General features: G+C 37.4%; 3 protein-coding genes across 7 annotated transcripts in view; 1 reads left to right on the top strand and 2 right to left on the bottom strand.

The window, feature by feature from the left end:
* Window positions 1-5665: 5665 nt before the first annotated feature.
* Window positions 5666-16160, top strand: dpys (dihydropyrimidinase). 2 transcript variants are annotated; one of them, XM_030783366.1, is made up of 9 exons: window positions 5666-6491; window positions 8305-8463; window positions 8707-8886; window positions 10794-10983; window positions 11295-11451; window positions 11803-11944; window positions 12447-12589; window positions 14559-14766; window positions 15364-16160. In XM_030783366.1, exons 1-9 carry the CDS (start codon window positions 6240-6242, stop codon window positions 15439-15441), a joined length of 1509 nt encoding a protein of 502 aa, XP_030639226.1. In that variant the 5' UTR covers window positions 5666-6239; the 3' UTR covers window positions 15442-16160. The 2 variants fall into 2 exon arrangements, with proteins under 2 accessions (XP_030639226.1, XP_030639227.1); XM_030783367.1 differs by having other exon boundaries at window positions 6240-6491; window positions 14559-14770; window positions 15368-16160.
* A 1866-nt stretch (window positions 16161-18026) lies between these two features.
* dcstamp (dendrocyte expressed seven transmembrane protein) lies at window positions 18027-20075 on the bottom strand. Its single transcript, XM_030783162.1, has 3 exons — window positions 19170-20075; window positions 18680-19012; window positions 18027-18032 (listed from the first exon to the last, which is right to left on the bottom strand). The coding sequence occupies exons 1-3, from the start codon at window positions 20073-20075 to the stop codon at window positions 18027-18029; spliced, it is 1245 nt and encodes a 414-aa protein (XP_030639022.1).
* Window positions 20076-24508: 4433 nt separating this feature from the next.
* rims2a (regulating synaptic membrane exocytosis 2a) overlaps window positions 24509-24762 on the bottom strand; it is a 116811-nt gene continuing 116557 nt past the window's right edge. For all 4 annotated transcript variants that reach the window (XM_030782466.1, XM_030782467.1, XM_030782468.1 and 1 more), the window contains one exon: window positions 24509-24724. In XM_030782466.1, coding sequence (XP_030638326.1) covers window positions 24509-24724 — 216 coding nt within the window. The remainder of the gene's footprint in view (window positions 24725-24762) is intronic.

The raw sequence follows: 24762 nt of genomic DNA, 5'->3' as shown, positions 1-24762 counted from the left end.
TTTAAGACACTGGGAAATGTCCTCTTTTGATTTCCTCAGGATAAGTGTAAATATCACCCTTTCATACAAGATGGTGTGTTGCTCTCTTCAAGGTTGTAGCTGTGCATTAACCCCTCATTCCATTCTGTCTTTCATAACTGGTTGATTTAATACATTTTAGAAATCAATCCATGAGTGAGGGCGTCACAAGGTCCTTCAAATATCTTATTTCGTCCACATGCACGAACATGAGGCAAAGGAATGCTCTAAATTACTTGACAGGGAAGAGAGGGCCATCAGATGGTGACACTGTTGCTCAATGGTGACACCTAGTGGTTGTGCAACCTCACCAGAGACAGCAGAGAGCAGACGAGAGCTGCTCAAAGCGTAAGACAGAAAGAATTGAAAGAATCTGTGTATTACAGTCATCACTTCTATTTGTATTTGCTTAGTGTCTTTGTTCTTGGATTCATCCAACTTCAATTATGAGAATAGCATTAAAATATCAATTAATTAACTCAATGGTAAGTAGATTGATTCTTTCTAAATAAACATCAGATTGCTGCCGCAAATGAGTTCTGGAATTCTGATGCAGCAAGGGACTACAGAAAGCAGTTTGTGTGTGATTATCTTCTGACACATGTATTTGCAAATCTTTTAATTAGCAAAAATAGATAGCACAACTGCTGTGGAACAACTCTGTGCCGGCATTCATTCTGTCCCCACACACTGAAGATATGAAAGAATCAGTTAAAGATGAACTGTAAATGTTTGCAGTTATGAAGAGAGATTTTGACCTTGACTGTCTGTTTTCCTGATACACAGCTCCGTAATGATTTGATATTAGATTTGCATGAGTGTATTAAGCTGTCACTAAATTGTATCTGTAAGGAAAATTCTTGAGTTACCTCTTGCCTTTAAATCAAAATCCTACAACCAAAAACAGGACAAAAAACAATCTTTGTAAAATAGCAACCTAGAGAATTTTTTAATTTAATTAGTTAGTTGTTTGAATACATTCAGTGAGGATCCTTATGTGAATACAGATCAATTGAACAATGTTTTCATTTCAGGTGCTCCCCCTACCAAATTTGAAATATTCCTAGCACAGTGTTTGGTTTTTGCAGTGAGATTCTGTCAATCCTGACAGCACTGAACAAGTTTTTCCCTTAGCTTTCTGGATGAATTTAATTACAAAAATGAAAAAAAAAAAACATTTAAAATGAACCTCCACTGTGACAGGATATCATGACAGCAAAATCCTTATAATGGAACATGAAAAATGGACCAAACAACCGCCGTATAAACTGCTCAAATGGGAAAGGTTATTGATTCAGAGCTGACAGTAAGAACATAAAGACAATAATCCTGAAACAGCCATGTCATTTTAAAGTCAAAAACGCTGATTTTCTTACTGCAGTATTCCTCCAAGTTCAGCACAAATATCTGTTAGCTGAGGATTTGATCTACCAGGAAAAACTAATGCCTTTCTTCCCATAGCCTCAAAATGTTGGCAGATGTGAACATTCAGGAAAGTAACACACTTTGAAATAGATTAGCTGAGAGCAGTCTGTTGTAAGAGTTCCTTTTCTGAAGGTACAGCCAGCATCTGCACAAGTAGAAAAGCTCCATCAGAGAGATACCGCTAAAGTGCATGTAATACTTTCACGATTTAATGCAGTTTTTAATTGGATAGAGGCCCATTATTTTTCAATACAGAAGGGGCAGTGAGGCACGTAAAGCTCTTGAATATTTTTGCAAATCATGTTCGACAGCATAATGATTAACCATGGCACTAAATTTGCCTCACAAAATGAAAAGCAAACTTCATGCAAGGCATAATTTAATTGTTTCCCCCTCACATTTTCCGCCTCCCATTGTTGGAAGCTTAATATTTTCAGAGTCTACTCAGCTTCAGCGATGCTCAGCATGCGACACTGTGACATGTTTAGCGGAATAAGAGCAATAGCAATGGCCCTACATACATTTATACATTTTCATCATTCAACTTGAGGGGTTACCATAGCATTACATATTCAGAGACAAATCCAGAAAACGTGGAATTCATTTCATAATTTTTGGAATTCAAACAGCTGCTGCAAATCTGCGACTCATATGATGTTCACACAGGAAATGAAACCAAAAGAAAAAAAAAACATGAATAATGCCTTTTCTTTTAATGAGAAGCTACTGCTTCCCATTTGTGATATATTGTGTCGTGCTGTTTCTTTCAGTAAAATGTCTTTGCATTGAGAGTATTGTGTCTTGGTTTCATAAATGGTTTCATTAAATATTTCCATAAAACAAATATTTGGGTATGGCTGTAGACAGATTGAATCATGGGAAATGAATGCAGCAGCCTGTATCCAAGTTAGTATGTCCACTGGCAACTGACGCACAATCAGAATCGCTTAGATAGCTCTGCGCTTACATTAAACATCACTGGTAGTGAACACTGCCATCTGGTGGATCTCCACAAACACTTGAATCTAAAATTCAACAGAGATCAAACCAAGCCTGTTTGTGCTAAAGGACGGGATTAGTGGGCTTAGATTGGTAACAATAAGAATAAATGTGAAAATAATTATGCCTGCAGGAACTTTTCAACTGTCACTTTGTATTTCTCTGCTCACTTGCTCTCTCTTTGTCCAGCTACCATATATTCACTACATTCAGAGCTGAAACATACTTCCAAATGATGGTAAATCTTGCACTTGTCTAGCGATGTCAGATAATTACTTGTGTACTCTGTGAACAAATACATGAAATCAAACAAAATAAAAATGTATCCTTGCTCTTCTGCAAAGCTCAAATCTATGGTGGGATCTATTTAAATTCTAACTATGATAGCTTGTGTATTTTTTTTTTTTTTTTGCACTCACTGCAAAACACTACCATATAGCAACTCACTGAACATGAATAACATTCAGAAACATCTAGCTTTTCTCTCTCTTTCATCCACATGAAATGGAGCAGGTAAGTGCTCAAAAGGTGACAACGAACAGGATACTGAAGATGACATCACAAACATACCTATTCATGAAATACAATCAAAACAACAAAACGATTTGTCTCCTCCTGCCCGACTCAGTGAAAATTCCCTTAAAAAAAAAAAAAAAAAATCCTTCAGTCTTAGATTTCAAAGTTGCAGAACTGGAGTAGAGCTCTGAAGATGCACCGACTGTCTTGTAAATATGGCTTTCACTGATTATGTTTCACATGCAAATCCTCTTAAGGCATGCACTATAGTTTACTTTGTGTATAGGGCGAAGAGGGAGAGAGAGAGAGAGAGAGAGAGAGAGAGCCGAGAGAGAGAGAGACAGAGAGAGTTGTGCAGGTGAGTTCCTCCTAAGCCCTGAAGGCTTGCTTATCTCTCCAGCACCTGTATCTTTCTTTTTCTTGCCTGTTTCACTTCCTCAGTTTTAAAAGACTTAATAACAAACAGAGGTAGAGAATGCAAATGGCAATTATGCCCCACACCCGCATCTGAAAATATGTAAAATGTAACATACCTAAAACAAAGAAACATTCCAAAGCTATGCACATGGAATGAAACAGAAATGTGTTGCACATTTAGCTTGCATCTTTTATTTATCTTGCTATTACTTCTGTATTCCTGCTTTACCACTAAGATTATTTCTTTTGCTTAATTTCAGTTAGTGAATGTATTCTTAGTATCATTTTACCCCTCGTTGTTCATATATGTGAGGAACTACTGGGTTATTTAACTCAAAAATATTTCTATAGCTTGGTAGCCATAGATAATCATTGTTTTAATCTGTACTGTTTTATGTGGTTGCTACAATATTCATGTATGATTACTACTACACAACTATAATACTAGTTAAAATTTTACCATAATATCATTGTGTTATCAGGCTATTGGTCTAAATAAGATCAAGTTAATAGTTTAGATTGAATATTCAGCTAAAGATAAATGTATCACTTAACTGTGGACATAAACCTACTTGACAGTCTGAATCCAACCACAGTGCAGTTACCTTAAACAACTCTATGTATAGCTGAGCAGTCTGAATGCTAGACTTGGAAATGATTCAGAATAGTTCTTCATTATCTGCAACATACAATAATTAAAAGCATAGAAAAAAGCAGTACTCAGTAAACAGAACTCATCAAATTCAATTCTCCAAGGTAACCAACATCCTGGATCACCACATTCAATATCGTAAGAAATAATTTACCATGTTCTTAAAGTACAGAAAAATGCACTTTGAGTACTTAACAAAAAAAAATTGCTTAGGGTTATAAGAAGATTCAGACAGCAGCAGAAATTAATACTCTGTTGCTATGAAAACCAGGTGACACCCAGTAACACTCACACACACACACACACACACACACACACACACTTACACATAAACTCTAATTATACTCACAAAGAGCTACACAAGGAGAACAAGGTAACTTCACTACCGTAAGTTTACTGGACTGACACAGCATGGGAAAAATAAACAGTTATTAAACAGGCCCATGTTTAATCAGAAGGATTTTGGTTGTGTCTCAGTAGAATGACTACACTGAATGGCAGTGAGGGAAACTGCGGGGACAGGACCAGAAAAGGCAGAGCCATGGACAGAAGGGATGATTGGTAATTGAATAACTGGAGAAAGTTAGTGAGGGAGATGAGGAGAGTCTGCGTAATTTTAAACTCACAATCAGTGAAACAATTTAAAATAATGCAGCTGTCCTTCTTTCAAATGCTCCCTGAAAGTAGGGAACCTAATGACTGTATATATTCATCAGTCACTATTCCAGTTCTGTGGCTAATATATTGCACTGTCAAGGGATCAACGTGCTCAAATTTGTGCTAGCTTCCAGGTACCTGAGACCTGTTTTGAAGTCAAAATGTGCCCTCAGTCCACAGTGCAGAGATGACATCTTCATAACGGGACTTCAGCATCTTTACTGCTGGAGTGAGCCGATTGGTTGAATCCAGTTTAATATTCTTCTTGTTGCCTTGTTTGAGCAGGTTGAACATGAAATATCATGGCAGACTAACCAACTAGACCACCGACTAAACAGTGAAATGAGGAGACAGAATGATTTGGTTATTGCAGAGGTATAAGCAACTTAGAGCAATAGACAGGTATGAGCAGGTCTTCAAGATCACAGTTCTTGTTAAATAGTAAAAATGTTTCCTAGGGTCAACGTTGGAGCGAGAAAGATAAGACAATCATGTAGCATTCTGCTGAGGGCTTGTCGTTTTTTTTTTTTTTTTTTTTAAGTGGGAACAGTGTGTCAGAGCAACACAAACCACAGTGCTGTGGACCATGGGACTTAGAAGAGCCTGAGAATATTTCTGTAATTATTCTTTGCCATAGTTACATATAAGGTTTATTTATGATACATCTTATGTTCATGGAATATTGGTAAACTATGACAGTAATGCTTTTCTGTCCTTTATGTTGCCTCATTCTGCTTTGCTTGTTAAGATGCCAGTGTTGCTAGTAAGCTGCTCCTAGTAAATGTGTGTTGTGTGTCAGCACTGGTGCTTTAATATGCTGCTAACCCTTTATGTAAATATTATGAAAGGAAGCGCATGAAAACCTACACATTAAAGATTTTCTACACTATTTACACATAATCGTGGTGCATGCTGGGAAGAGCCCTGCTTTAATCTTTACGATCCCCGTTGCTCTTCCCAGTTTACTGGGCTTTCCCGCAGTGTTGTTGGTATACTTTAAATTGTTTGCTGATTGGCGGATGGATACGTGTAGTAGTTGGACAGAAAAAAACAATACATCTACATTAGCTTAAAATTACAGAGGGAGAGAAAGAGAGAGAAGGAGATAAAACAAATCTTATATAAGAAAAACGAAGATATCTAAAGAGTTTTAAAGGGAGGTTGAAACAACATTTTCCGACGAGCTGTGTGAAACATTTGCAGCTGCAGTAGGTTCCGCAATGAAGTGCGGGTCTAAATAACACGAGCAATAGTCTAATAAATCTAAACTGAACTCTGTCTTGTTTTAGGAGTTGGAAGATTTAAATCACAACTGGGATTTAGTTTTCAAGAGCAAAGGAGTTTTTTTGTTTTTTTTTTGCTGCTTTGTGGCTATCTAACTGTGGGCGTACCTTCCTCTTTACAGCTGACCCCAATGGTAGTAAATCAGCTTTGACAGAAACGTTTGAAGATAACTCAGAAATTATTTTGCCTAACTGAGGTGCTGTTAACTATCCTATATTACGCTGAAAACAAACAGACTCGAACTTCGCAGAAAGATCAGCACATAGGAGGTATGACGAATCAAAGCAGGATCCTCATAAAAGGAGGAAAAGTTGTAAATGAAGACTGCTCAGAAATTAGCGATGTATATATTGAAGATGGAGTTATACAGGCCGTTGGACCAAATCTGCAGATGACAGAAGGAGTTCAAGTCATCGATGCCACTGAGAAACTGGTCCTTCCAGGAGGGATAGATACACACACACACATGGAGTTGGCATTTATGGGCACCAAAGCTGTAGATGATTTCCACATTGGCACCAAGGTAATGCTCAAAATAGATATCTCGACAGCCTGAACATTTTATTCCACTGTACAACACACTAGCAAGGTAATGAAAAAAAGGTTTATAGACTTATTCTGTTGATTGCTTTGCGACGTTTGAATATGCTCTTTCATTCCACCTTTTAAATAATAACGAGAGTACCGAACATTCACTTTCTTATTGCAACGGTAGTAGAACTTAATTATTGAGTGCTACGAGCACAGCTGAACTGATACTTGCAATTCTGTTCATTGGGAAAGTTCACTTGGAAAAAAACATTCCATTTGCACTGACAGAACACCTCCTAGGCTTACAGCATTCCAAGATATCCAAATGTATTACCCTGTTTACTTATGCTCAATACATTTATAATTTCACAACAGATATTTTCGTTTGAGATTAAAGTGGTCTTGCTCATGTGCATTTAAATTAGTTTGTGTGTGCACTCATGCTCCTGCCTCCTAAAAAAAAGAAGAAAAAAAATCACAGAACTTATGAGAGTTTGTCAGTCCCTGAGAGAGCTAATGAAATGTCCTGCACTCTTGCCAATTTTTTTTCCCTCCTGACAAAAGTATGTGAATCCATAAGCACTCACCAAAAGGTAATTTACTATGTCAGAATGACAGACTGCAGTCCACCTCTTACACCATTTTCCTAGACCCGCAACCACCCACACCCACCGACATTCCCTACAAGCCTATATTTCATCAATCAAGCCTGTGGGGTTTTAGGGACCACAAAACACAAAGCAATCGTGTTGCTTTTTCCTGCAGGCATGTTGGTTGGAAAAGACTTCATTTCGTCACTTGGATTGCAGTTTATTTGTGTTTTACTGCTGAGGCATTTATTTAAAGAAATTAACCACACTACTTTTGATGTTGAAAAAATAAAACAAGCATCATTGACGCTACTACAAAGGTTGACAGTTACATGGCTACATACACAAAGCGTTACCATTTCATGTAAGTGAAAGAGTTTGAGATTTATGTGCAATCACGCGATTTTGGAGGGTTGGGGACAGGGCAGAAGAGCCTGCAATCCAAATCTATGTGTTATTGAGTGTGTCTGCAAAGAATCCAAAGTTTTCAGTGGCAAAAAAAGATAAACAAAGACAAGAGAGAACAGGTCTCAGTAAAATCCAGTATCATAAATACCTATCTTGATCATGTGACTGCTGCACCCCGGAGGTTACTGCTATTTAAAACATGATACGACATGCAGGCCTTCTGTAAAGCGATTTACCTTAAGAAGCACCAACAAACTTCTGACATACATTCTCAGATGGCATAGTATGGAATTCAAATTAAAGAAAGCCTGAAAGTTCAGATCGAAAAGTTTTGTGTTACTTCTGTAGTGCTGTGTGGAAAATGTGAGCAACTCAGTGCTGCTGAGGTGATGACTGCTATTCAAAGTCTGATGAGTGTATTTGTTACAGGAAAAGTTTTTCTATCGTTCATTACAAAATCATTACAAAACTTATCATTTTGACTATAAAATCAAGACTTGATATAGCACTTGGAGAATTGAAAAAGGCTGGATTGAGATTATGGATTGCTGTGTTTAACATATCAGCATTTAGTGACAGGATCTTAAGTTCCAAACTTTTTGCAATACTGATGTTAACGTATCTTCCCCAAACATGACCTTTAAACTGAAATCCGCATCATAACATAAACAAAACTTTGGCCAGCACACTTCATTACACAAGATATGTTGTGACATTGTTTGCATTCTGCAGTAAAATTCAGAAGTACATGTCAGAATGGTCTGCCCTTGCTATCAGTTTGTGTAGTGTGTTTTGTCATGTCTGCAGGCTGCTCTGGCTGGAGGCACCACCATGATCTTGGACTTTGTGATCCCACAGAAGGGAGGCTCCCTGTTAGAGGCCTATGAGAAGTGGAGGAACACAGCTGACCCAAAAGTCTGCTGTGACTACTCCCTGCATGTAGCAGTCACCTGGTGGGATGACTCTGTATGCAGGCACTTGAAGACATACACCCACCCAATTTATCTATATACTCACACACACACACACACACACACACACACACACACACACATACACATATATGTGTGTGTGTGTGTGTGTGTGTGTGTGTATATGTATGTATGTAAACATAATGGAGTAAAATAGAATAGAATAGAATGGAATATACAGAATGAATATGTACGAAAACAAAGCAGGCTGCTAATGTGAACCCAATGTTATGTATAGGTTAAGAAAGAGATGGAGGCTCTTGTTCGGGAAAAAGGCGTCAACTCTTTTAAGATGTTTATGGCGTACAAAGATGTCTTCATGCTCCAGGATCATCAGCTATATGCTGCATTCTCTCAGTGCAAAGAGCTTGGAGCCATAGCTCAAGTGCATGCAGAGAATGGAGACCTTATTGCAGAAGTAAGTAAGACTTGTCAGAACATCCCATAGTTACTTTTAGCAGATATGACCGACGTACAGAATTGTACTAACTTGTTCCCTGCATATAACATTAATGTAACACTAGTGCAGGACTTTCAAGCGTATAAACGCTCTTACGACAGTCAAATACTTTCATAGACCATCTGTGTTGCTAAAAAACTAAACAAAAAATTGTTGACTTTGCTTTCATTAGGGTCACTTTAGGGTTCACTCTAAACTGTGAATAATTAACTCCACTCCAAGGAAATTGCCAAAAAAAACAAAAAACAAACCACAAATCACCAATAAACTAAGTGTATTTCATAGTTTTCTAAGGTTTTATGACGGATCAATTCTATGGAAACCCAACTTAAAAAAAGCTAAAGTAAACACAGCAGTTTTCTGTTAGAAGTAAATATGCAATAGATTGTGCAAGAAAGTGGGCGTGAGGGAGTCTACGTTTGGACCACGAGTTTGATTTAAAAAATGCATCTGGTATATCATTGAAGCCAGGATGTCATTTTATGTCTACGCTGCTTATGCTTTAACAGGAATGTAAGAAATTCCTCCCCTCAGTGGTGAGATGTCACTGTGTTGTAAGATATTTTACAGATGTTTATCTTGGCCTATCTGACCATAGATGGTGTGTTTCTTACCTCGTTTCTTGAAGCTGAGCTTATAGTAAGTCATTTGATTTAGAGCCATAAATGTGCTATCACCACGAATATGGTTTTAAAATATGGCAGTTCTGAGAACGTAATAAAAAACTCGGGACTGTGTGGGCTAGGGATTTAGAATATACAGATGTTTAGTTCGAACTCTAGGACATTTGAGGACATTTGACACATTTTTTTTCTTGTAAAAATAATTTGTGACGAGCCAAAAAATTGTAATTCATACCTTTGTGAGAATAATCCCTCCACACTGACAGAACTGTAAAAACACTATGCTGTTGCTAGGCAACAGACAGTTTACTGGCAACCGTCAGTCCTCACATATTACTGCAGTTTGGCTAAAACTCTAAGTTGGTGCAGTGATACATTAACATACTGAAGTAAACAGGAAAATGCATCATGGATGTTACTGTCTTGGGGGGGGGGGGCATGATTTGCTCATGGGTCAGAACAAAGTGGCCTCTGACAGTCATATTAGACCAATCACTGTTAGCCACGAAATGGTGGCATTGAAATATAATATTGTCTAGTATGACAAAAAATGTTACCAAGAAGTCTGTAAATGGTTAAGCATGTGTTTTGAGTTAATAGTGAACTGTTTTTATGAGACTTTTGCCATCTACTTAAAGGTCATGTTTGCTCAGCGTTTGACCACTATCAGTGCAGCAAAGAATCCGATAAACAAAGACTATAAAGCTTAGTAGAAGACAGACTCTGTTTGAAAGCTGTAATAAATATGCTGCTTCAAAAAATTGTATTTTTTGTATAAACTTTTGAATATGTTTTAAAAAGGACTTCCACTTAGTGCTGCTTCACACGTGTGGCTATATCTACACTGTTAAATGATAAGTATTTACTATTTTCTTGGTTGAACGTGGATAAAACCGATCATTTCTAACTTGCTAAGGCACGTCGACATAAAATGTTAGACCGTTGTCACAATGACCATGCTGAGAAATCCCTAAAGTAACATAAAGCGAACACAAAACACATTCCCAATAATCAGCAATTGGAAAACTGCAGGTTGTTTGCTGGTGGACACCACTGGAGGGCGTTAAATACATACTTTCTGTACTCAAACATATTTCTCTGTCCCTTCTCACAGTCACTGTTTAATGAGAATGCTTGCTGAGCTATTGAGGTGGTATCTTAACACATGAGGTTGGTTTGTATTGGTTACTCTGTGCGTGCGTGTGCGTGTGTGTGTGTGTGTGTGTGTGTGTGTGTGTGTAGGGTGCCAAACGGATGCTTTCTTTAGGTATCACAGGACCCGAGGGCCACGAGCTTTGTCGACCTGAGGAGGTGGAAGCGGAGGCTACTCAACGTGCCATTACCATCGCCAACGCTGTCAACTGTCCCCTTTACGTTGTGCATGTCATGAGCAAGTCCGCCGCTAAGGTCGTGGCCGGCGCTCGCAGAAATGGTGAGCTGATTTTCTTAGAGGAGTAGTGGAGCATCTTTTCTTGACAAGATTTTTTTTTTTTTCAAAGTAATTGGTATTCATTCCTCCTTTTTATTTGACCTGGCTGTTCATTTGTTCATTTATTCTCAGTATTTATTCTGTTTCTTTGTATATCTTGTAATGAAACAATCAAAACAGCATAGAGATGTCACAAAAAAATGTAGCACCATAAAAATCTGGAGACTGACTGCTCTTTGATGTCTTTATCATGTAGAAAGTATTCAGAAGGCATTTCATACTGCCCTGACTGTACTCTATGTTCCTTCCACCAGGTCGCGTGGTCTTTGGAGAGCCTATTGCGGCAGGGCTTGGCACAGATGGCACCCACTACTGGCATAAGGATTGGGTTCATGCCGCAGGCTTTGTCATGGGGCCTCCGCTAAGGCCAGACCCTACCACACCTGGATACCTCATGGATCTGCTGGCCAAGTAAGTGGAAATGACACCCTCATATAGCATACATTACCACTGGCCTCACAAGGTTTCAATAAAGTTAAAATGAACATCTATATAATAAATAAATAAATACATTTCATTATGTAAAACACAGCAGAAACTCCAGAACCTCAGAACCTCATCTCAGATGGAGATATTAATACCGCAATGTTCCATATCTGTCTTTTTTTCAGCTATGACATTTATGAACAGAGTGAACTCTGCCTTTACTAGCCACATTCATGAAGTAATTTAAAATTTTAACAAAAAGTAAGTGCTTGTAATGACTGTGCATGTTGGTTTTGTGCCTTGTGATTACACTTACTTTTCTGTCAACTTGTACAGCGATGATCTCAGTGTAACAGGCACAGATAACTGCACTTTCTCAGTGTGTCAGAAAGCATTGGGAAAAGATGACTTTACGAAAATACCAAACGGAGTGAATGGAGTGGAGGACAGGATGTCAGTCATTTGGGAGAAAGGAGTGGTGAGTTCTTATTTTATTTTATTCTTATTTTATGTCAACTTCTTAAATCCCCCAGTGGCTAAAAATGCTTATTTTAATTTTATTTCATTGTTATTTTAGAGGTACAGAATATAGCAGAATATAGCTGCTATCTTGGGGTCGTAGACACTACTGCAAAATATTACATTGTATATTTCTGGTTATCTGTCTAAAGAATAAGGTTAAAATGCACAGGCTGCAATTTAGCAAGGCTCACTCATTGTCAAGAGCTCTAGCCCCTTTCAGCCTGTGCTGTAGTTTGGGAGAACCCATTCAAGCTTGATGACCCGAGGGCTTGAGCGAGATTTGCCTTGTTGTCCAAAATGAAAATGATGAGATTTGATATTTGGAGTGAAACTTGTTTTACTTACTGCACAGTTAAGCGCTGACCTTTTACTACAGTAATTCAGTCAAGATGGAGTCAGCAGTCAAAGGAAAAGTAGCTTTCTCACAGTGTGTGTGTGTGTATTTATTTTCTCCCCAGCATAGTGGAAAAATGGACGAAAATCGATTTGTGGCAGTCACCAGCACCAATGCAGCAAAAATTTTCAACCTTTATCCCCAAAAAGGAAGGATTGCCAAAGGCTCGGATGCAGACCTAGTTATATGGGACCCTAAAGCCACCAGGTAAACCCTCACAATTTAGAACAAGAGCAAAATTCCACTGAACAATTAAACATTGTTTCTAATCTGTCATTTTTCATAATTAAATGGTTATTGCCATTTTATGAATTATCAGCTTTTGTCAGTGTGCTTACACATTTATTAATACTTATATTGAATGACAAGGTTCAAGGAGAACTATATGTGCTTTTCTGTTTTTCTCTCAGCCCAGAGATAGTATAGATGAGAGCCTGTGCAGATAATGTAATGTAATATGACTCGTGTTGTTCTGGTTTTGACCAGATGTAGCAACATGACCATATATGGTAAAACGAAATGTCTCTAATTGTAAACACGAAGACTCATGCTGCGCAGACACGCGCGCGCACACACACACACACACACACACACACACACACACACACACACACACACACACACATACGTAAAGAGTGGCTGTGCTGTGGTGAACTGCCATGTGAGTTTTTCAGACATGACCGCACAGCGGAAGTAGCAGAAGGCCGTGTTGATTATGTAAGCTTTGCCACTTTGCTCCTTCTCTCTCTGTGAATCTGGGCTAGGTCCCTCCAGGCAAATAACTATCTACTGATGTGAAAGACTGCCGCGGAAATTAATGCAGATGAGTTTTACGTTAATGTGAGTTGAATGCTTGTGTAAGACCTGCTTATAGATTGAATATTTCTGTCGAGCTCCTGGTCAAGTGCAGTACTATTTAATGTGGTCCTCATCTTTTTAGCATTTCAATTACAGTATTAGTATGATTGGAGTCAGCTACACTTAAGTATTGAATAATTCAGCAAATGGACTTGAATTGGAATGGGCACATTAAAAAAAAAAAAAAAAGAGATGAATGTTTAGGAGGAGAATTTTATGTCAGAACATCAGAGCCCTTTAGACAATAAATTAGCATCTCCATAATCCGTGTCAGTCTGTCCTGACAAACGCGCACACAAAAGATATACAGTCAACGTACAGTTGTCAGTCAACCAAGCAAAAATACAATTCATGAACAGTAGCCAGTCAACCAAGACCAGGGCTCAGATTTCATGTTAAAGTGAAAACATTCTTTCTTGTTTTCACAATTTCCTCTGAGTCATCACATTATTTCTCTTTCAGTTAATATCATGCCAGGGGAAAATATACTTTCACTTATGCATCATCACTCATTGAAACACACAGATTTACCTTGCTATAAATGGTCTAATTAAAAGAAGCCTCTCCCCGTGGCTGTTTTACGCCAATTCTCTGAGATCTGGCGCGCGGATCAACGTTTAGGAGCCCGTGCATACGCTGCACTTCCTAAATGAAGGGCTTTAAAGGGATGTGTCATCTTAATTTCAATATCTCATTTTTATTTATCGCCCTATCTCACTAGTAGACATATGGTCGTTTGGCGTCAGGGTGCCCGCGCAGCAGTTCCTGCTTTTACAATGCTGACGCTGCATTTTTGAAAAGCCTTGCACAACAGAATTTGGAGAAACGCTTCTGTTTAGGCAATTTTACAGACCTCATAGGCCATAGACTTCAGCTGGGACCTTGTGTTGATTTAGTGCATCCCAAGAGTGAGATTAATACACCTACTGTGTTTGCTTGTATCTCTGTAAAATGTTATTTGTTTTCTTCATTGAGACGTTCCTGGGGGCCAGATTTATTTATTATTCATTTCGCTGTTTCTGACATATCCTGGGAAATGTCTATAATTTTATATGGACCTTAGAGTAGAATGAACTCAAACGTTAATGGTGCTTAAAGGCTTATAAGTCTGATCAACCAGTTAAGCATATATACGCTATGCTACAAGTTAAGAAATCGCCATCTATGACTTGTACTCTCTTTTTCATTTTGTTATTTTATCATCTTCATTTCATGTCTTCATTTCATGGCTGAATTTCATTCAGTTGGCATCTGTTCACTTAAGTAGACCCATTGTTTCTTAACTGTGTTGTTGATAAACCAATCACATGTTCTGCAGGACGATTTCAGCTAAGACGCACCACCAGGCAGTGGATTATAACATCTTTGAAGGCATGGTATGCCACGGGGTGCCAGTGGTGACTATCTCGAGGGGAAAAGTAGTGTACAAGGATGGGAAGCTGTTGGCTGCTCCTGGGGAGGGCAGGTTCATTCCTCGAAAGCCCTTCTCAGAGTTTGTGTACAAAAGAGTGCATCAGAGGGACAAGGTTAGCGTCTCTGGCCAGTTTGTCTCGATTGCACTGTTTCTTAGTTTCTCTTCATTTTACTGCAATCTTTGCTGAAAATTCTTTGTCTTTTTTTTCCTTCTCTCTACTGTTTTTGTTGACACCAGAGTATGTTACTACTGCAATATTACAATGGATGACATAGTCCATAATTGCAAGACTCAGTCTCCTAAAAATGCATACGTGATTTATCCCATCAAATGATCATCAAGCCTCAGATTAACAGAACCAGTTGTGTTAGTACTCTGATTAACAAAATGATTGGAACAACTGGCTCTGTATGAATCAGAAAAGAACTGAGAAATGGCATTAGGATGTTTTCTATTCCTGCATGTTATTACCTACAGTACACAGACATGCCAAGAACACAATAAGTCACTGCAGAACTCTATTGACCTTTTACCCATTATTTAGAAGTTACTCGGCATGAAACTGGTAATAATATTCATCACTGGTAAAATGATATACTAGAGCACATAATCTTTTCCCAGAATCCAAGCAGTTTGTCTGCTGAAAGTACCATTACGTGAGAATGTGAAACATTTCTTTGATAGACTTGTTCCTTTGTGTGTGTTCCAGGTAGGGAAACCCTGTGCAGTGAGTAGGAGACCTTATGAAGGAGAGGTCATATCCTTATCACCAAATGGAACTCAATAAAAAGGAAACAGAAAGTCATACTTGACAACTGAAAGGACTTCACATCTTCAATGAAATTCTAAGGAAAACTATAAAGAGAAGTAAAACTGTGACAGTGTAAACCATACATGATGTTTTAAAAAAAAACATGTAAACAGAACTGTGTGCAGACCACAACAGAGGGAGATAGATATGAGATGGATAGAGGCTGAACAAAAATTGATCTTCTTGGAGATGTTCCTGTAGTATAATCTTCTCACTATCATTACCCTGAGATCCTCCACACTATGTACCTATGCAGATTTTATGACGCAGGAATTTCTTAACAAATATTTCATTTTTAAAATATTAGAAAGGTTAAAAAAAAAAAAAGCAAAAATGGATTTATCCAAATACCAAAGTTATCCATTACACTGCAGAGAAAGAGGCTGTCTGTAATTATGTGAACTACCAAGAAACAAAACATGGCCATGATGATGATGATGATGATGTGTCTGCATATGTATATCTTATTGAAAAAAAAAGTAATTAACAGAAATTAGCAGTATTATAAGCTTTATTTTTCTAGTAGCAATGAAAGATTTTTGCCAATGAATTTCATACATATTGAAATATAGTTTTATGCAAATGTTCATGCATGGTGCGACATTTACATTTACACTGTGTTCTTGGTAAATCAAATACATGTTGAGTATGGTCTTAGTAAAAATATTTTGGTAATAAAAATGATGTGCAAAATTGTTGTATGAAGTATTCCATTGAAAATGACAAGAGCAGCACCTTGCATATCAAAAGATGCAGAGATTATAGCTGTGTTTGGATTGTCCACTTGTCCACTCACTCACTCACTCACTCACTCATTCATTCACTCACTCACCCACTCACTCACTCACCATATAGTGTATGCTACATGGAACACTCAACAGGGGATAAAGGCAGACAGCTCTCGATACATTTCGGACACTATCCGGATGTTACATTGCTACATAATTATGCGCTGGATATTCGTAATTATTATCTCTGTCGCATAAACAAACTCCAGAACATCTGAATCTGATTGGTCGGTAAAGACGCGTCTGCTTTCACGAGACAGGCCGCATTGCATGATGGTCTGAGTCAGTTGATGTAGGATACAGCATCTGTACACTACATATTGCTGTGCCTCGTGACAATTTTGTAGGGCACTATATAGTGTCATAAATTCACAGTTGAGATTTCGAACAGCACAACAAAATGGCTGATTCACTATATAGTGGTTGAGCAGACATTTCGAACACAGCACACACAGACCTTTCTCAGCTAAAGCAAGCATGCCACTGTTTTTCCTCTCAATTAGATTACAACATAAGAGAGAATATTATTGCCTGTGTTTCTGAATGTGTTCTGGCTTATTTTCTGTATTTTTGACAGTTTTATTTATTTGAAAACTGAATAGTTACATTGTCATCTCTGAAAACATTTTGGTTTTAAATGGAATGGAGTGAAATGAAGTGTTAATTCCATTACTTTTACAAATCCATTTCTAGCCCATTAGTAATTAGCATGCAGAAAGACAATACTTTCTGGATAGCATTTGAGGCCTGAGAACAGTTTTGAGAGGAGCCTTAGTGTTATGGCGTGGCCAGTATCAAGCCATTGTGTTAGCATGTAATATTGAGGTTCTCAGATCTCAGCTGAGTGAACAACTCTACTAGAGTTCCACCCTCTCACTGAAGTGAATTACTTCATAGACAAATGGGATACTGAACTAACTTTAAGGGTGCTAACAGAGCAATATTTTCCAATAGATTTGTTTTGCTGAAATAGCCTATGAGAAGTGGTATGTAAAATGAAATTGTAAGCAATATCTCTCAATTTCTCTCAAGACTGCTTGGCGATGACCATCCGTTTCATTCATTCATTCTAAGTTTTGCTTATTTTGATTTATTGTCATGGATTATTTGCCTGAAAATAACTAAATCATCACAAACTTTCAGTTGATGTGGAGGCAGAGATGACAGTATAGATCCATCACTCACTCTGACATACACTGATGAAAACAATGCTACTTCAGCATAATATTTTGCCAAACAACATATGGTATTTCAGAGACGTAACCATAAAAACATGCTAACAGTTCAGTCTGCATTTTATTACGGAATGCTATTTGGCATGTCACATTTCAGTTCAGTTCACTGAACATGATCCTTGAGAAATGTAATCTGTATTTTACCCTGTTTCAGTTCTGTTGTCTATGTGAGCTCACACAGACAAATAAAATGCAATAGTCAACACATCTTAATAATGACTTTGTTAATATAGGTTTTAAAAAATGATTGGCAGAAGTTTAGTCTTATTTCAGATGACACATTACATAGTAAATGAGGTGAAGAGACTTAAGACTTTTCCTTTCCTCAATCACATCTCACTGGCATGTGGTAAACCAGTACAACCCGAAACAAAAAGCCCACTTGGTCTCCCTGGAGGGAGCCTTATGTTTGTCATATGCTGAGTATGACTGAGATGTGTATGTTCATGTGACATACTGAGTGCGTGTCTGTGTGTGTGTGTGTGCGCGTGTGTGTGTGCGTGTATGAGAGAGAGAGAGACAGAGAGACAACCCTTCTTTATGTCTACAGAGGAGTTGAGTAACATATTGGCTAAATCACAAATGGGTCTATAGCACTGTCTGTCACCAAAACATAAAAAAAAAAAAACTATTTCAGGTTTCTGAATATGTGCGTGGCGTGAAACAAAGTTCCTCCATCAAGAAAAAAAAAGATGACTGAAAAATGACTGATGAATTGTTCGAACTAATCCATGGGTTTGATTGAAATCCATTTGTTTACCAGTGTCTAGATATATGAAGTATTTAAAAGACAATAAACAACAAACACTCAATGCAATTTATCTGAAATGACATATTTTACTTACATATTTACATATTTTACATACAAAAGCCCATGAAATTAAATTATGATAGCACTGTACAAAACAACACATAAAAATGGAATTATTTTTAAACTCTAATACTGAGAAATAACTGTTGTGGTAATAAATAATAGAACTCGACTTGACTTCAGCTCGTAAACAAACCTTATGTAAATTGTTCAAAGTCACCACTGTGATGGCTGAATAGTATTGGGAACCAAAATGTTCGCTGAAAAATAAAAGGAGAAGAACAGAGGAAGATCAAATCTCCAGTATACTTAAAGTTGTTCTCGTTTAAAACAATTAGCATAAGCAACTTGGGCAATTCTTCTTCTAATTCAAAACTCACCTGCATGACTAACGTTTTCCAATCTCTTTTGAAAATGTGCACTTTACTCTTAGATCTCTTTCTCAAGATCTTTGAGTGCAAGCAGGCGACTCTATCTTGAGCCTGGTCCGGAAAGAACTGCTCATATATCAGATGCCTTAACTGAGTGAGCTTTGATGACACAAGGACCAGTAGAACTAGCAAAGCCAGAACGACTGAAAGAGGCACCATAGAACTGTACAGTGGCAGACTGGGTTCAGGTAAGCACTTCTTCTCAAAGAGCGAGACATTGTAGGAGAAGTCTTCATTCACTTCACCTCTCCCAACAGGAATAAACACTAAAGTAGCCTCATCCTGCGACAAGAAGTATAGATGAAATACAGACATGAAAGGCAAACTGGAAAGGATAAAAAGCAAATAATGTTGATATATAATCAAAACCTGTATCTGCAGCCCTGTGCTAAACTAACAGCTTTCAGTTTGGTATGATAACAAAGTTGATTATACTTACAAGGACATTTATTTTCACAGGAACACGGAATGGTTCCAAATCATCCAGCTCTGTTCTGAGAACCTCAATGAGCTTGTAAAGCAGACAGTCGACAGCAATGAAGAAAGACCATGCAATGCAATGGGTAAAAACAGGAATACTGAACTTGACCATGGCCTTTCCGTCCTTGGCTGTGAGACCCAGGGACGGGACAGAAATGTACTGTTCGGCTTCTTCCTCAGTGAGAGGAAGAACGGTAGGCTTTCCCTCATTTCTCTGCTTCTTGTCGAACTGACGAAACTTGTTCATAATAAAGATGTTCTCGAACATTGTGTTTTTGTGGTACCTTTTCAGGCGCAGGGCTGTAAAAAGAACAAGAAGGAGAATACCCAGAATAGGTAGACCAAATTCAGCTATCAGAGACGCTGTGTGAAACTTTGCCAAAATCATTTCTTCTGTCTCATTCAGAGCCTTCTCAGCTTCTCTCAACTTGAGACTGAAATTCCTTGAGTCTATGCTGTGCCTGATGTTAAAGTCAGATTTGTACTGTGCTACCACAAAATCAGTTTCAATTAATTTTTTGAGTTGTTCACCCATCCATCTCAGCATCTGAATGTATTTTCCCAGTGGTGGACAATCAATGGATATTCTCTTCGCCTCCAGATTGCAGATGATACTTGAGGCAAGTTTTTGAATATTTCCAAGGATGTTTCGGATGTTAAAAGAGATAACTAAAGTGGTCCCTGCCGTGATAAGCAGGTTTCTTCCTTGCCTCAAACCAAGAGACATGAGTAAGAGAGCAGTAAAGCCACGAAACGTTTGTGAAAAGTACAAAGTCGGTATAAGAACCAGTAAAAATACACCAGCAATGGCAGTTGACACTTCCAATCCACATTTCTGGAGAAAACGCAGGCTCAGGAAGAGCATGGAATCCAAAATGATGCTTATGATGGAGCAGATGATCAAATGATGAAGGCTTTCTTTCCAGCTTCTTTGATTTTTTGTTGTGTAAGGTCCTGCTATTTTGGACAAGCCTTGAAATATACGCTGTATTAACTGACTTTTATTTGAATTTTCTATAAATATTGCCATCTGAAAATTAAAAAACAACAAAAAAAACCCAAAAATGTAATAAATCTGATTAGTAGTATGTGTATTAGATTTGAATATCCATTTGAAAATGTTGTCACTCTGACAGTCTGAGTGAAATGATATTTTGTATCTATCATAAAACAGATCAAATTTGTTTCAAAGAAAAAGTTTGAAAAGTGCTGTCATGAGATTACTGATGCACAAGGGCTGAAAATAGACTTATATCTATACAACATTTCACTCAACTTTTCTTTCAAGCTTCTCCACAAAAAAAGCATCGTATTGTTGCTGAAGCTCTATAAATTCAGAACTGGACTTAAAAATGGTATCGCCTACCTCCTTTCCAGATGAAAACGTAACCAGTCTTACCTGGTAATCCAGCGTGTCTGACTTTAAATAAAAAATCAGAAAGAAGAAGTGTATCCACCCCACCCCCACCTACCAGTCCTTTTTTTGTTATTGACTTTTTTTGGTTAAAGTCACAACACCTTCTCATTGTTTCCATGAGACTTCACCACAAAACTGAATGGTTTTACTGAGAAAAGAACCAGGCAGTATTGCCCATCATTTTTTCAGGAAGTACGCAACAATGACGTACGTATCTGAAGAATTTTTGGTGGCTTCAAAGTGGCATCGGAATTGAAGCAATTCAGTTCCTGTAAGTGGATGTCTGTGGAGAGGCAGCTCTTAAGAAGAAGTAAGTCTGAGAGTAATTATGAAATTTTCGGGGGGTATTTTGTTATTAATTAAAGGAAAAGAAGTTGTGTCAGCTTTATTGTCAAAACAAAACTGAATATATCGAGTATCACAATGAATAGCTACTTTTAAGCTTACTTCCTGAAAATACTTAAAATAATAATGGTCACAGTCAGTTCAAGGAATATGAGACTGAATTAACAGTAGATATCCTAGTCATTCAGAAAGTGTAGAAAATCCATAAATGTAAGTAAATCCTACCCCATGTTTTCATTCTCTAAACATTTGTGTAAAAATGTTAAGTTATCTTTTACAGTCTTCATTCACTTAAGAGCATGAATATAATTCTGCTTAAAAAGAGACTGAGATTTATTCAAACAACAGGCAGGTGTTATTGGGCCTCGAAGAACTACAGCAAACACCAATTATCTCTCTATTCATGTTTGGGCCTAGTCAAATAATTAGAGAACTGTGAACAATGGAGCATCTGCTATGAGTTCAGAGGCACGTGAGGGATATGTATGAGTCATGGGTGAGAACGGGGATGTGCCAACAGCTGTCAAGTACATATACTGATGACCATGATTCCATTAAAAAATGACTATTGGATCATATATTAAATATCATAACAGAGTCAAATGAAGACCATCTCATTATTAGAGTTGTTTATTTTCATTATTCACATAAAATACCACTCAGAGCATGATTCTCTCTCTATTTTTCATCCAATTTTTTATTCTATACTTGAATAAAAGCTGCTATTTTGTTACAAAGGAATGACAGCCTAATGTACAAGACAGCTGTGGGTACTGAAAAGATGGAACATACACTTGTTTTTCAGTCTTGTGAGAGAAATAAAATCCTGTTTTATCATACATATTTATATCTTGCATATTTCTTTTCTCAACTCTGCACTTCAAGGATGGTACGAAAGCTCATTAAAATGACCTGAGAGGCAAAAAAAAGTGATGTCGTGCTTTGTTGGTTTTGGTTGCTGATACACAGGTTCATTGCAATATCCAGTTTTTTTATTTTTTAATTTGAAAAATAACTTACATAAATCTCTGTACTCAACCATACTTGACCAAGACATAGCCTTGGCATGAACACATTGCACCAGAAAAAAAAAGAAAAGAAAAAAAAATTGAAGGCATTCAAAAGGGTATATAGCATGTCTTTGAGACATTATCCCAATTCCAAAAGATCTTACTGTGTTTATCTATTTAAATTTGCTTATTCCTAGCCAACGCCCATGAATTCTGACATCTAATATGTACAATGCAAATTGGAGGAAAATATAGAGCTTGTTACAACAACAAGATATTAAATGAACACTAAAATATATCATTTATTTTACATGGAAGAGGAATAATGTCTCTAAATATTTTTCATTCAAACATTTTAAATTCTAAGATTCATATACTCCCCATCCATGAGAAGCTTTATTAATTACTAAATATAGAAAATAAAAAATAAATTGGTCTTGGCTTGTAAATAAACTAACAAAAATATATTAAATCAACTTTACTTCTTCAAAACAAACAAGGAAAATAAAAAGTAGAGACTCATATAGTGTGGCAATTTCCCAAATCATTGGGCCTTATTAATCTTCTTAATGTCCACAGAATGTGCAATGGCTAGACAACTGCAGAGCACAATACTTCACTTGTATGTGGGCTGCAGATTTTCTGATAAAAACCTAGAGCAAATCCAATTATAATATTTTTTCTGTATGTTTTCTTTTATTTCTTTCTGTTCTTGTTTTTTCCTTTTCTTTCTTTTCTTTTCTATTTTTTTTTTTTTTGCTTTTCTTTATTTTTATTTTTTTTATTTTTTTTTTAATCATTTTTATTTATTTATTTATTTTTGCTACGTAAGAATACTGAAGCAAAATATAGAGTATACATAAAACCTAAACATCCACTGGGGTAAAAAATTTCCTTTGTTACTCTTTGTTCTGCAGATTCCAAAGAAAGTAAGATTTTTTTTTGTTTGTTTGTTAGTTTGTGGGGTGGAATGTTTCGTTTGGATTTTAGTTGAATTGACTAGTCTATGCAAGACCAGCATCTAATCTTCATTAGAGTTCAATTAAAGGAGAGGGAGAAAAAGTCACATTGTTGACATGCACTGTACAAGAAACTGTAAAAAGTTTTCTCCCAAATATCGTCTTTATCAAAACATGCTGAGTTTACGGTAAGATGTGCCCAAGCCATGTTGCAGAAAATCTTTTTCAACATGCTTGTTAAACAAATCAAATTGGAAAGAAATCACAGATTTAAAGAATGCAGAGCTGTGAGACATCACAAACAGCCCTGGAAAACTGGAGCAGTATCGGGAGGGGAAATTTAACAACAGCAGCATTGAGTGGTACAATGGTTACCCTGGGAACAAGGGAGAAAAAGAGAACCATGTACAGTTTGCACATAATGTTTATCCTCATGAGGCTTACGCCTTTACAATGAAATGAATAATAAACATTTATTTTATTCACCTTTTGTCACATAAACATGATTTAAAAGTTTTTCTTTTAGATTTCCCCTCTACCTGCATATCTGTAAAAATACAGTGCAGATCAATAAATAGTCTAAAAGACAAAAAGGGCAAAAAAAACCAAAAAACAAAAAACCAACATTTCTTCTATTTTAATCACGCTGTTGCATTCACTCCCGATGAAAACCATGCACTAGTGAAATTTATCTTTAAAAATAATATAAATTGTTGAAAATGGCTGATCTGCTTCTTTTTTTGTTTTTTTTTTAGGTTCAGCTAAATTTGTGTCCATGCAAAAAAATCTCTTTTTTTAATCTCTCTATTTAATTTTCATACAGTAGTATCAACAGAGAAATAATTTAATTCAGTCACAAAAGTTCATCTTGTGGATTTCAAACTTGCTATTCTGGAGTGTTGATGGTAGCCTCTCCTGTATTGCCTTTTTTAAAATGTAAAAACAGTCTCTCCTGTGATCTGCTAGAACATGTGCATACCTGGGTGGGGGGGGTGGGGGAGGATCAAGTATTCAGGGCTTGTGAGCACTAACTGAACACACCACTTACTCTGTTCTTTTTCCCAAATCTAAATTTAAGCTACTAGGTCTTTTGACATGGCATGACCCAGCTTCTAGTAAGAAACACTGTCAGCCCATTCAGGGACAAATACACTGATAATAAAACAAAACATGAAATTAAGTAATACACCTTTTTTTTCTCTCATTTCAAAATTTGCCTCTGTAGAACTCATCGGAGTAGTTCTCAGATACCCCACCCCCCCACCCCCGTCCCCCCATGGCTTCAAATTGGACAAAAAACAAGACACATGGCATTCCTCAAGCTAGGAAGTCCACATCCTGCTTTCTCCATCCGCCAAACCTCCCTCACGCAGGAGGGTGCTCTTTGTGCACAATGTGTGCCACAATATTTTTTGCAAAAAACCACAGGACCTCTTTTTGTCACCCCTTAAGAAACAGGCTCAGAAGACACAACATCAAGCATGCAGTGTTACCGGGGGCAGGACCTGTTGCAAACCATAACTTGCACCCACTGGCTGCTACAACAACGCTACTTGTTAGCGCACTGCTACGAGCGACCGAACGGCCCAGATGAACTGTCCAAAGATGACTGGGAAGCCCTTCTCGTCAAGGGGGCCAAAGTTGGGTCCACCAATGAAGAGGGAGGAAAGAGCTTAAACCAGCCAATCACCATGTTGGACAAGTCCAACTCATCTAAAAGTATCTGAACTGCTCCCATGAAAGATTTATGGTCCATTCGTCCATAGTCTCCCCAAACAATAACCTGTTGAGGTAAAGAGATATATAGTTACATAGATGTTA

This window comes from Chanos chanos, chromosome 8, assembly GCF_902362185.1.
Source record: "Chanos chanos chromosome 8, fChaCha1.1, whole genome shotgun sequence".
NCBI lineage: Eukaryota > Metazoa > Chordata > Actinopteri > Gonorynchiformes > Chanidae > Chanos > Chanos chanos.
The sequence above is the reverse complement of the archived record's forward strand: the minus strand, read 5'-3'. Positions and strand labels throughout refer to the sequence as shown.

Excerpts from the sequence above, each read along its gene's own strand:
- dpys (XM_030783366.1), top strand. The coding sequence starts at position 6,240 with ATGACGAATCAAAGCAGGATCCTCATAAAAGGAGGAAAAGTTGTAAAT. Across the intron at positions 8,464-8,706 it reads TCACCTGGTGGGATGACTCT|GTTAAGAAAGAGATGGAGGC; the intron begins GTATGCAGGCAC and ends TGTTATGTATAG. Across the intron at positions 14,767-15,363 it reads GAGTGCATCAGAGGGACAAG|GTAGGGAAACCCTGTGCAGT; the intron begins GTTAGCGTCTCT and ends TGTGTGTTCCAG.
- dcstamp (XM_030783162.1), bottom strand. The coding sequence starts at position 20,075 with ATGCTCTTCCTGAGCCTGCGTTTTCTCCAGAAATGTGGATTGGAAGTG. Across the intron at positions 19,013-19,169 it reads CTGTGAAAATAAATGTCCTT|GATGAGGCTACTTTAGTGTT; the intron begins GTAAGTATAATC and ends TTCTTGTCGCAG.